The 13,370-nt window shown below is 43.8% G+C and overlaps 1 protein-coding gene across 1 annotated transcript; it reads right to left on the bottom strand.

The window, feature by feature from the left end:
* Nucleotides 1–282: 282 nt before the first annotated feature.
* On the bottom strand, nt 283–5,670 carry LOC128738023 (uncharacterized). Its single transcript, XM_053832831.1, has one exon. It carries the CDS (start codon nt 5,668–5,670, stop codon nt 283–285), a length of 5,388 nt encoding a protein of 1,795 aa, XP_053688806.1.
* Between the last annotated feature and the right edge of the window lie 7,700 nt (nt 5,671–13,370).

Here is a 13,370-nt window from a genome sequence, read left to right as displayed (position 1 = left end):
TTTGTTGGAAAATTCAATTCTTCGTGACCACGTACTCAGTCGTAGCAGCTGTAGATGACAGTTGATCATGCACCTTGCTTAGCCTTTGGGTGCAGCTTGTAGATAGCGGTCAATGAACTCGATGCGTGTGCATGTTGTAGGAATGTTTTGAATGCACAGACGTCTCACGTTGTCCGCCGAGAAAAAATAAGACCAGGTAGATCATACGAGATTGAGTATGTTATTGGAATTATAATTACCTGATAACAGGCGAAATGCGCCTCGAGCTAGTATTCTACTGCTCTACTGGTCTTTGACGGCTGATTCTGCTAACTGGCGGCTATCTAGCATAGGCAGGAAGGCAAGTTTTGCGACAGGTCGAACAACGTTGTCCGAGCTCGCAGTCTTCAACGTGACGACCCTGATGATCCCGTCCTTTCCTGGATGAGTCTTAATGATTCTCCCACGTGGCCACTGAACAGGTGGCACGTCGTCCTCTTTAATGATGACAACTCGTCCTATTTGGATGTCTGTTGGTGTTTGGCATGTTTTGGTAGCCCGGGTGTGTAATTGCTGTAAATACTCCGGGTACCAGCGTGCCCAAATATTCTGGAACCGTTTTTGTGTCAAATCCCAGTGCGTAAGCTTATTATCAGGAACATTTTTGAGGTCTGTTTCGACGACGGCTTGCAGATTGGTACCGACTAGAAAATGGCCCGGCGTAAGGACCTCCAAGTCTTGTGGTTGCGATGGTATATGTGTCAGTGGGCGGGAATTCAGCATCATCTGAACCTGGGCCAGCAGAGTTACCAGGTCTTCGCGGGTGATGGAGTGGTTGCCTATTTCCTTGAGGAGGTGGAACTTAGCCGATTTTACGGCAGCCTCCCACAATCCTCCGAAGTGAGGGGCGCGGGGTGGAATGAATTTCCATCGAATTTCATTATTCGCACACCATGTGAAAATCTCAGTTCGTGCCGCTTGGTCGTTCTTAAATATTTCGTACAAGCGGCGAAGTTCGTTGGAAGCACCTTTAAACGTGGTAGCATTGTCCGAATGAATTTCCGTAGGCCACCCTCTATCGGAGATCATTCGACGAAGTGCAGCTAGAAATGCAGCTGTGGTGAGATCGCTCACGAGCTCTATATGGACGGCTCGTGTCGAAAAGCAAACGAATATTGCTACATAAACCTTCGTTGGCCCTCTTTTCCGTATTTCAGATTTCACGTAAAATGGGCCGCAATAATCTACTCCACAGATGGTGAATGGGCGAGCAGGAGTTACTCGGGATGATGGAAGGTCAGCTACACTTTGTTGAATTAACTGGGGCTTCTTTCGGAAGCAGACATGGCATTGATGAAAAATTCGTCGAACTAGATTTCTCCCACCTAAAATCCAGAATTTCTGGCGCAGGCTGGAAAGCATCAGCAGAGGTCCAGCGTGCAGCAATCTTTTATGGTAGTATGCTGCCAATAAATTGGCCAATGGATGTTTGGCGCTCAGTACAATGGGATGTTTAACATATTCCGGTAGTTCAGAATTGCTCAATCGTCCGCCAACGCGGATGATTCCGAACTGGTCATATTGGGGACTCAACCACTTAAGAGGACTGGTTTTGGAAACGAAATCACCAGCAGCGAGATCACTGTGCTCTTCGGGAAACGAATCGTGCTGGGCCAGACGACAGAGGATTCTTTCGGCTGAGTGAAGTTCATCTGTAGTCAGTGCTTGAAAGGGTGCATTTGTGGTCCCCTTTACGATGAGCGGTGTATATGTTGCTGGGTTGCTGCGGTGAAAGATCGCCCGGTCACGCAGCAGTTGACAATACCGCAGGCAGTAAGCAACAGTCCTACGAAGCTTGGAATATGATGAGAAACGGGAAAACAGTCTTTCGTTAAAGTTGATTTGAGTTGCGGTCATGACGACAATCGGAGTCTTTCTGCTTTCTTGTGATAATTCGGGTGGTTCTACATTGGAAAGTGCACCAGCAGGCCAGGATTCCCGAGGTAGAGCAAGCCATGGTGGTCCATTCCACCAACGTGTTTTGTTTAGGATTTCGGCGGGGCTCAAACCTCTGGATATATCGTCGGCCGGGTTATCAATACCTGCTACATGCTTCCAGTTGTCCATTGGACTTGCAAGCTGGATGTGTGTGACCCGATTCGCCACGAAGGTCTTCCAACGTCCGGGGCACGAACGGATCCACTGAAGGGTTGTTGTGGAGTCGGACCAAAAATATGCTGTATAGGGAAATTTGAGAGCAGCTGCCACCTTCTTGTAGAGCTGTGTTGATAGATGAGCTGCACAGAGCTCCAACCGGGCGATGGTATGACGTGCGGCGAGCGGTGCCACCTTTGATTTGGAGGTTAGGAGCTGAACAGTTACTTGTTGGGATGATTGAGCACGAACGAAACAACAGGTGCCGTACGCCTTCTCTGACGCATCGGCGAAAAAATGCAGTTCAATACTGATTGCGTCCGGAATTGCAACAAAACGTGGAACTCGTACTTGGCGTAGTAGGTCGATGGTATTGTGGAACTCTTTCCACTCAAGCTGCAGGGTTTGCGGTAAAGGCTGGTCCCAATCAAAACGTTTGCCATCGGAGGTTTTCAGCGCCCACATGCGCTGCATGAAGATTTTTGCTTTGGTAACAGCCGGACCCACTAGTCCTAAGGGGTCGAAAATTCGTGCTATGTACGACATGATCGTACGCTTCGTTAGAGTGGCCGCAGGCAGGGGAAGTTGTACTTTAAAACCGAGAGAATCGGAGCGGGGCTCCCACACTAAGCCGAGAGTGCTCACGGACTGCTCATCTTGGAGATCGTACCAAGGCTGGATTGCTTGGTCTTCTGGTGGAATGTCTTCGAGAACCTCGAGTGAATTGGATGCCCACTTCTTGATTGGGAGTGCTGCTGACTCGAGCATTGCGGAGACTTCGCGGCGAAGTAGGAGTGCTGTCTTGACGTCTGGGGCTCCAGACAAAAAATCGTCGACATAGAAGTCATCAGTAACGGGCCCGGCGGCAGCGGGGAAGCGTTCAGCTGCATCTTTAGCAAGTCTTTGTAGCGTTTTGGTGGCAAGGTATGGGGCAGACGCGGTGCCATAGGTTACCGTTTGGAGTTGATACGATGCTATGGGATCTTCTGGACCTGTTCTCCATAGAATCCGTTGGAGTGGCTGATCGTCCTCATGGAGTTGTATTTGACGATACATTTTTTCAATGTCGCCAACCAAAGCGACTGTGTGAGAACGGAATCTCATAATAAGTGACAACAAATCTTGTTGCACGACTGGGCCGACTAGAAGTAAGTCATTTAGGGAATGACCCGACGCTGTCTTGCACGACGCGTCAAACACCACTCTTGTTTTGGTTGTGGTACTGGATGACTTAAAAACAGGGTGATGGGGCAAGAAGCAGTGCAGCATACTGCTGTCTACTGGTTCATCAAGACGTTTCATGTGCCCTAGACGCTCATAATCTGCCATAAATTGATGGTATGCAGTTTTGACGTCCGGGCTTCGTTCTAAACGGCGCTCTAAGCTGAGGAACCGACGTTCAGCGATGCTTCGGGAATCTCCCAAGACGATATCTGGATTATCCGTTTTGGGTAGGCGAACTATGTATCGCCCAGTGTTGCTTCGGGTGGTGGTTTTCTCGTACAGTTCCTCGCAGGTCCGCTCATCAGTGGAATGGGTCGATTGAGTTGGGATAGTCTCGATCTCCCAAAATTTTCGGAGGGTGACATCAAGAATATCTACCTTGGTCGATAGGAGACAGGCTGTCGTACCGCAAGAATCGATGCACGTCGGACCGGAGAATGTCCAACCGAACAAGGTTTCAACCATATGCGGTAATCCTGGACCTAAGTGGAGCGTTTTTCCTGTATGTACTTCCCAATATGCCTCACCGCCAATAACTACGTCGACTTCGCTGGGAACAAAATACTGCGGATCGGCTATCGGAACGTCTGGGATCTCCATAGTGGAAATTTGAACCGGAACGGTAGGTAGATCGGCACTAGGATTGTCGATTAGCAGGAACTTGAGTTTGGTATCGAACGAACCAACTCTGGATTTAATGGTGGTGGTGATGGAGCGCTTCATCTTCTGCACGGAATGGCCGATACCAGCCACGGTAATATCCACCTTGGATTGACGATTGGAGAGAAGTTTAGCGAACTTCTTGGACATAAAGTTTGACATTGAAGCCGAATCTAGAAGCGCTCGGGCTTGAAACACCTTCCCGTTATCATCGACGACGTTCAGTGCGACTGTCTCCAGCAGAACTGTGCTTGTATAGGCTTGAACCGCCATACTAACCCTTTGGAATTTCGACGACGTGGGGGCCTCTTGTGAGTCCACACGTGACAACTTGGATGGACCGGGCTGCGGTTCCTCTTGGGGAGTGGTAACGACTGGAGTGGTGGATGAATTCTTGCCAACTTGCGGGGTATCATGAAGCATCGTGTGATGCCGCTCTCGACAGGTGCGGCAGGTAAATTTGGAATAACATTTTTTGGCGGAGTGTCCGGTTCGGAAACAGTTCCAGCAGAGCTTACGTTGCGAGACGAGTTCTCGACGAGAACGGACCGACATCTTTGTGAACGTCGGGCATTCGAACAGATAGTGTTTGTCAGAGCAGGCATGGCAGGATGGAGTATTAGATTTACACTCGGACGCAGCGGCGTTGGCTGCGATTCTGGATGAGAAAAACTTCTTCGGAGCGTGAGCATTGCCGGCCACCTTTGATTGAACCGGCTGAACACGTTGGAGTATGTCAGAAGATACCGATTTTAATATTCGCACCCGCTGGTATAGAAAGTCTATCAGATCGGTAAATTTCACATTTTCATCATCCACTTGGCTGGCCTTTTCTTCCCATGCTCGAATTGTTGCGGGATCGAGCTTGTACGATAGCATATTGATTAGCGGAGTGTCCCAGTGCTCAATTGGTTCTCCTAGTTTAGCGAGTGCCTTAACGTGACGATGAAATTCATCTAGGAGCTCATGAAGCTCGGTGGCGGATTCCTTCCTTATTGCGGGTAAATCGTGCAGAGCGCGGTACAATTGCTTTTTCAGAAATCTCTTGTTATCATACCGCTTGAGCAAATTGTCCCATACGGCTGCGTAGTTATCTGCTACCACATCTATGCTTTCAAACGGTTTATGCGCTTCACCCTCTAGCGACTGGAGAAGATATTGCAGCTTGGCTACGGTGGGTATGTCGACATTTGAATGCACCATCGACATGTAGGTGTCACGAAAAGACATCCATTTTGAAAACTCGCCACTAAACTTTGGGAGGTCTATCTTGGGTAGCCTCAGGTGGTAGTTCGAAACGACAGGTGCACTACCAGGTAGGGAAGCATTAAGCACGGTACGGTTCACATCGTCACTACGCTTTGCTAATAAAAAGCCCTTTGCTACACAATATCTGTTCTCGAATTTAGATCTGTCAGACAAGTGAGTCTCCAGCATCTCTGGATCGTCCAGTCTCTCGATTTCTTCCTGCACTGTCAAAAACGCTTTATACACTCGGTCAAGCGATTCAATCCGAACGGGAATTTGGCATTGATCGCGATCTTCGTCGAATTGTTTAATGAATTTTTCGACTACGTCACACTGGGCATTGAGAGCTGTTATATTCACCACCATTTCAGCTAAGCGTTTTTCAATTTTCTTCTCTGGCGGCATTGTGCACCGATTAACACGAAACGAACGCGGAAACGAAAACGATTATCTCCTTCCCGACGCGGACGCAACGAAATAACTCCTTCCCGACGCGGACGCAACGAAATAACTCCTTCCCGTCGCGGACGTAACGAGTATGCTCCTTCCCGACGCGGACGAAAATCCTTCCCGCCGTCGCGAATTACCGAATCGGTGCACCACTAATTGTCTAGTTTAAAGTTTATAGCCACCAAAACTCACTAACTGTGCCAAATCAATGATCAGTAGCTATCAGTCGCTACAACACAGGGCACGCAATTTCAACTAGCTTAATTGCGGCTACTATCAGCTTGTAAGCCACGAGCAGGAAAACGTGGGGAAAGCACATGTGGCACTATAGTCACGCACTAAATTCGCGATGGCCGATCATCAATAGGGTCGGTTCTATTGTCCCCTATTGATTTCACTGTTTCGGGGAACACAATAGCTGTCGCAATGGCCGCCTTTCTATAGGTCTGCGGGCCGCATGTGGTCGGCGCACTCGACCAGAATTTATCACAAGCACTAGCCTTCTGTCCGGGATTCCTTCGATCCGGTTCGAAGGACCAAATGTTCAAGCCACTCGCACTGGCTTGACGGTTCCAAACCGAAGGATTTTCTTTGCCACACGGGTGGCGGTCAGATGGCACTTGCACTAATGAAATCGGTACGGATAGTGCAATTTCAGTGATCTTTCACTGAACGAGATCACTTGTTAGCACGCACAAATAACGCGGCGGAACTATTAAACACCGAACTGATCTAATTCTGCTTTTCCCACTTTGCTCCGATCAAAGTTGAGGACAAAGCGATAGAACTCTCACACACAATGTGTTACCGGACTGGTTTGGAATTTCGGTTCTGTCTCGAGTGACCGTACGCACTGAATACTTATTTTGAACTGTTTTATTCGTATCGATCAGATACGATCGATCATTAATTATTGTCATAGACGGATAGATAAGAGAGTGAATTCTCTCGCGTTATCATAGTTCATTAGGTTGTAGGTTCATTAGGTTGTAAGTACAAAATTGCTAATCTAGTATATAAGGCTTTAGCTTTAAGGTAGTTTAGGTAATTTAAGTAACTAATTAATATTTGCTGAGGAATAGATTTTACAATTTAAATCGATTAAATATTTTTAGATTTGGAATTAATACACCTTTAGTGGCAATATTCAACACCATTTATTGCGACAGGTTGATCTGAAATATAATTGCCTTTCAACTAACCTACGAAAAACGAGTTAAAATTATGACAATTGAAACATCATCAATTCGCTAACGTCCTCTGCACATTAATAGGTCTTTTGGACACTCTGTTTATCCAGTTATTTCACACTTGACAGTAATACAATCGCAAGTATGTAAACAATTGCATGCAACTAATTGTGAAAAGCAATAAATTAAACGCCTAAAAACTATTTTCGGATCAGACAGTCGCTAATTCTTCCTCACTTGTAAAATTGCTGCATCACGTCACATTCATGACAATTCCACCAACCCCTCTTTTCATCACTTCATCAGTTTTGAATACATTTTTGCAGTATTGGGATACACTCGAGTGAAAGATAGGGTTCGTCACTCACTTTTTTATAACTGTTCACTTTCAGGACATCAAATTGGACTAGGTTTATCGCGGTCCTAAGAAATCTTGTTGGGATCAGGAGACTTATCACTTTTTCTAACGCACTTTTCTAACACAGATATCAAATTGGTCTAGGTTTATAGCGGCCCCAAGAAACTTTGTGTGGACGAAAGGGTTTTATCACTTGTTCTGGCATACTTCCCAACCACAGATATCAAATTAGTATAAGTCTGAATGTCGTGAAGAATCTTCGACCTGTTGGGATGGGTAGATTCTGTCATTTTTTTTCTAAAAGGAAAGTTATCGATATCACAGTGAACAGATGGTATATTTAACTGTCGTCCCTGCCCGTGAATCAAGGTAGTCGCGAAGAAAATGTATGGGCACATTTGACCTTGAAACTTTTCGTTAATTTTCACTAATTAGTGATTGAAAAAGAAACTTATAATAGAAATCACATGACTACTACATCTATTATGAGTCGATCGGTATCTAAACCATCAAAATCCATTCATTAGCGTTCAAAATCTTTCATATTTGCGTGACACTCGCATTTTTTGATTTTTTGGAATGACATCCTATCCTAAACCTTAGCTATAGCTTGCGGGATACAGCATTTCATGTTCAGCCGCCTGCTCCGAGCCAGACGTCGTTGGAACCGCTCTCACCTGAGGACCAGGCGCATCTGAATGATATCTGCTGTAAAGTCAATTCCCATCTATGCTTTATTGTCAAAACTGAAGTGATGTAGTCTTATAATAAAGATCTGTCTCTCCGTACGTTAAATTAAATAGGATTTTTAAGCTACAAGTTAAACATTACGTCATCAGGGGAAGCCCTTTTCCCTGCCAATTTCAGAACAATGATCCGGAAATATTACCCAACCATGCCTGGAAAGTGATTGCATCTAGCAATTATAATTAAGTATCGTACAGAATCTTCTAAAAACACAACCACAAACCATCTTTAACGCAACAACGTACCTGCTGAACCAACAACAACAACAACAACAACAACACATTTTCAAACTCTGGGCTGTGCGCTGGACTGGGAAGGGCGAACATGCTTTCGGTGGACTATTAAAAGAGCACGCTACATTAGATCTCCGGCCAGGCCAATCCCTCGAAAAGAAAAAAGAAAGTCAAGTCAACAGACACAGCAGCAGTGTAGGCCCTGCGGTAATACGCGTTGAATTTCATGACAGCTTTACTTGAGCTTGTTGTTGGTGCTGTTTGAGTTTCATTATTTATTTTCATCTTACTTTTTTTTTGTGCACCACAACCACCAACAGCGCCCGCAAAGTCGAGATCGTACTGTTAACCATACCGCTTCCGTCTGCCGCGTTTTACCGGTTATTTCCCTGTCGATCCTTGTGCTGCTGGCCTGTACCTACTTCGTTGTTATTAGATAGGTATTTACCGCGAAAACAAGCTGCCCTGTGTGTCGACCGAGACCGGCATCAAAACCGTCGTCGTCGTCGTCGTCCGTCATTCGTCACACCACCGTGATGCCACGCCATGCCAGAACCATGGTCATCATCAGCGCATACTGACAGCCGAAATGAGACCTAATTTAAATTGCCATGAAATTTTTAAGACCTACTCGGTTATCTTCCTTCCCTTTGGCTTCTTACGGCTTCAGCTGCATTCGAAGTTTGTCGTTGAGAGTTATTTCGTCGTCGCACAGGGATGGGCGGGCGGGGAAATTATTAATGTAACATCATTGCGGCCATTCCGGACCAAGAAGATAAAGCAATTGCATTAAACGGAATGCTGCTCTTCTCGGCGGTACCCAACTATCTATCGATTCAGTTGAAAGCAGAGTCTACGTTAATAGGTTTCTCCGAATGCTGTGGTGAGTATTTCTCTAGCACAATAGTTTGTGCTTTTAAGATGACATGCATGGGCGGATTCCATTTCCGATAATTGATTTCCATCTATGACCACCATAAACAATACCCTTCCGCTTCCGACCCCGGAGGGGTTTTCGACAAAAGAGTCGTAAGGGTAAATCGAAGAGCATAGAGAAAACGCTGACGTTTTCAATGTCTGAACTCCACCTGTCTGTCTTTCATTTCTAATAACCATTGCCGTCATCTCCCCTTCATCGTCAGCATCAGCTTCATCATTATCATCATCAGCATCGTCCGGATAGGATACCGAAGTTGAAAATGGTTGGTTCATCCTTTCCTTCGGCTTAGCTTGCTTCCTTTAGCTCCCTTACTTGGTTGGAACGTTCGCTTACCTTTTGTGTTTTTATTTTCGTTTTATTATCTTCGGTGTAATTCCAACCACCGATCAAACCGACCTATTGCGACCGGAAGCAGGGCCGAAGCAAACTACTACTGCCCGTCTGCACCAAAACAGCACAACCAAAAACCGTATAGCCACAGTCACAGTCGACCAGTCGAAGATTGGATTATTGCTTCGGTAATAGAAACTTGATTGTCGCTATGGTTGCTGCGAGATGGGCTAAAACTTTAGACGGTTTCTGGCTCTTTGTGATCCAGAGATACCACAGAGCAAGTGCCAGTATTTAAAGTTTGAGAGGTACCTCGCATTGAATGTTTTTTTGAACCGGTGTGCACTTCCCAAAGATGCCAAAGAAAATACAAATAATACTCAGGATACTATCCGATCCTATCGGCCAGTAGTCATCGAAATGTGGAATTTCCGGAAACTGAGCAAATCACTACTCGGCAGCGTTGCTAGACTTTACTGAGCCAGAAATGCGTAGTTTTATCACCGGAAAAAGGGTCACACTTTCGTTTCAAAATCCAACGCAAATTAAAGTTTAAATAAAAATTTAACCGACGTCTTTTCTGGTTCCATTTTTATTTAGTCTTTTCGCTGTTTTCTAATATCTCTCTCTTGACATTTTTTGTTACCTTTTTGCCGTTTCTTCGGCGTCTTTTCATAGTATTTTTGTCATCTTTCGTATTTCATTTTCATCAACTTTTCGCTGTGTTTCGTCGTCTTTCGGTCGTCTATTTGTTGCCTTTCCGTTATTCTTATGTCTTCTTTTCTTATTTCCAAATTTTACCGCTTCATTGACGCTTGAATGATTTTTGGTCATGTTTTCTGTATTGGTTGGGTTTTTGTCGCTGTTTTGGCGTCTTTGCATGGTCATTTTTTCGGTTTTCTGTCGTATATTTGTAATTTTGCTTCTTTTTTGCATGTTTTGTCTGGTTTCACGCCTTTTTAACGTGTTTTTACATCGTTTTGTTTATTTACAAGACAACTAAAAAGTTGTCTTATTTTGCCTTCTCATCGTTCTTTCGTTGTCTTTCTGTATATTCGCAATCCTTTCGGTATGTTTTATTACCTTTTGACGCATTTTAAACACGCCTTTTCTGTTTTTGTTATCGCTTTTTAGGGGTCTTTTCGTCATCTTGTTTTTGCAACGTTTTTCGCCGTCTCTTGTAATTTATTCCCCGCAATACTCCGGATTCGTCGTATTTTGTAATCTTTTTTTTGGCTCATTTTTTGACATCTTTTTTTTGGTACTTTTGGTTGCTGTTTTCGACGGGGTTTTGCCGTTTTTGTTGACTTTTTTGCTGCTTCGATGTCTTTTCGTCGCACAGTAGTCCAAAAGGGAGAAAAGTGGAACTTTTTTCCTAGTGTCTTGTCTTTTGTTTTCATTTTATTATTTATGGTCTTCAGCATCTTTGTTCGTAAAAATATCCCCTTTAAGCTAAAACTGTCAGAAGCTAGTCATCGCTAAATATGAAGAAAATAAAAAAAATAACTTTTTTGCATTAGGAAATATAGACATAGTTTCTTCGACAAAGTTGTATATAATGTAAAAACAAGCAACTTTGCTGAAGAAATAAAATTTCTATTTTTATCGAGTGTTGAGCCATAGGGCATATTCTTTAAAACTTCTTTAAAAATTGGTTTTTCAAACTTAGCTTTTCTTAGTTGCATTTTATAAGAATACAATGTTCTAGGCAATTATTGAATCACTCAAAATACACGTTTTTGCAGAAGACCGCAAATCTCTTGGACCTTTACTTGCTAAGTTATCGCATATTCAAGCTATAAACTTCCATAGCTTCACGAGCCCATGGGGTAAAATGGGACAAGCGGATTTATGAAATCAGCGCTTCATCTTAAAGCTTAAGTCGAGTGCTATAAACTTGTGTGGTTTCCGCTTGTCCCCAACCACCCAAATGAGAAGACGGCAAGGATACATTTTATGTGTTTCGCGCTCGCTATAGGCTCTCGATACACGTCCATTCTTTTGTATTAGTAGATAGACACATGGTTTTTTTTGGCAAAGTTTTAGAAAATATAAAGACAAACCAATTTGCTAAAGAAATGACATTTCTATATCTATGGAGTGCACAACTATAGAGCATTTTCTTTAGAAATTCTTTAAAACTTAGTTTTTCATACTTAGCTTATGTTGGTTGCATTTTATAAGAGTACTAGCTGACCCGACAAACTTCGTATTGCCACAAATTAACCTGTGTTGTACATAAATCATGCATCTCGGATGATCTTTGTCACAATCTCGAGTTTTGGAAGCCCCCCAGTGGGCGGCGCTTCCGATGGCGGGTCACCGGCAACACTCGCGACCGTCTCGTCCTGAATGATCTAGTGTTACTATAGATAGTTTTTGTGGTCTTGTTATTGACTAATGTTTTATGGAAGAGTCTCGAATTTCTCGAGTTCGATTAGTTTTTGAGTTTCGCAAAAATTTCTGTTTTATTTGTATGAGAGTCCATATCCCCCTACCACAGGCGTGAGAGGTCTCTATCATAAAATAAATTTAAGACTCCAAAATCGCCCACATGCCAAATTTGGTCCATTTGCTTGATTAGTTCTCAAGTTATAAGGAAATTTGAATTTCATTTGTGTGGGAGCCCCCCCTCTTAAAAGGGGAAGGGGTCGTAATTCACCATAGAAAAAATTTCTGCCATCTAAAACTCCCACATGCAAATTTGGTTCCATTTGCTTGATTAGTTCTCGAGTTATGAGGAATTTTGTACTTCGTTTGTATGAGAGCCCCCCCCTCCTAAAAATGTAAGAAATCCTAATTCATCACAGAAAAAATGGTTGCCTCCAAAAACACCCACATGCCAAATATGGTTCCATTTGCTTGATTAGTTCTCGAATTATGAGGAAATTTGTGTTTCATTTGTGTAGAAGCACCCTTTCTTCAAGTGGGGAGGGGTCCTAATTCACCATAGAAAATATTGGTTCTATTTGCTTGATTAGTTCTCGAGTTATGAGGAAATTTGTATTTCATTTGTATAGGAGCCCCCCCCCCCCTAAAGTGGGTAGGGGTTCCAATTCATCATAGAAAAAATTTTTGTCTCCAAAAACCTTCACATGCCAAACTTGGTTCCATTTGCTTGGTTAGTTCTCGAGTTATGAGGAAATTTGTATTTCGTTTGTATAGGAGCCCCCCCCTCTTAAGGTGGGGAGTGGTCCTAATTCACCATAGAAAATATTCTTGTCCTCGAAAACTTTCACATGCCAAATTTTGTTCCATTTGCTTGATTAGTTCTCGAGTTATGAGGAAATTTGTATTTCATTTGTTTAGGAGCCCCCCCCCCTTCTCGAAGTGGGGAGGGTTCTCAATTCATCATAGAAAAAAAAGTTGTCTCCGAAAACACCCACGTGCCAAATTTGATTCCATTTGTTTGATTAGTTCTCGAGTTATGAGGAAATTTGTATTTCGTTTGTATAGGAGCCCCCCCTCTTAAAGTGGGGAGAGGTCCTAATTCACCATAGAAAATATTTTTGCCCTCGAAAACTTTCACATGCCAAATTTGGTTCCATTTGCTTGATTAGTTCTCGAGTTATGAGGAAATTTGTATTTCATTTGAATAGGATCCACCCCTCCTACAACGGGGAGGGGTCCCAATTCATCATAGAAAAAATTTTTGTCTCCAAAAACACCCACATGCCAAATTTGGTTCCATTTGCTTGATTAGCTCTCGAGTTATGAGGAAACTTGTATCTATTTGGTACAGGAGCCCCCCCTCTTAAAGAGGGGAGGGGTCCCAATTTACCATAGAATAAATTCTTGTCACCAAAAACACCCACATGCCAAATTTTGTTTTATTTGCTTGATTAATTCTCGAGTTA

The sequence above is a fragment of the Sabethes cyaneus genome, chromosome 1 (assembly GCF_943734655.1).
Source record: "Sabethes cyaneus chromosome 1, idSabCyanKW18_F2, whole genome shotgun sequence".
NCBI lineage: Eukaryota > Metazoa > Arthropoda > Insecta > Diptera > Culicidae > Sabethes > Sabethes cyaneus.
The sequence above is the reverse complement of the archived record's forward strand: the minus strand, read 5'-3'. Positions and strand labels throughout refer to the sequence as shown.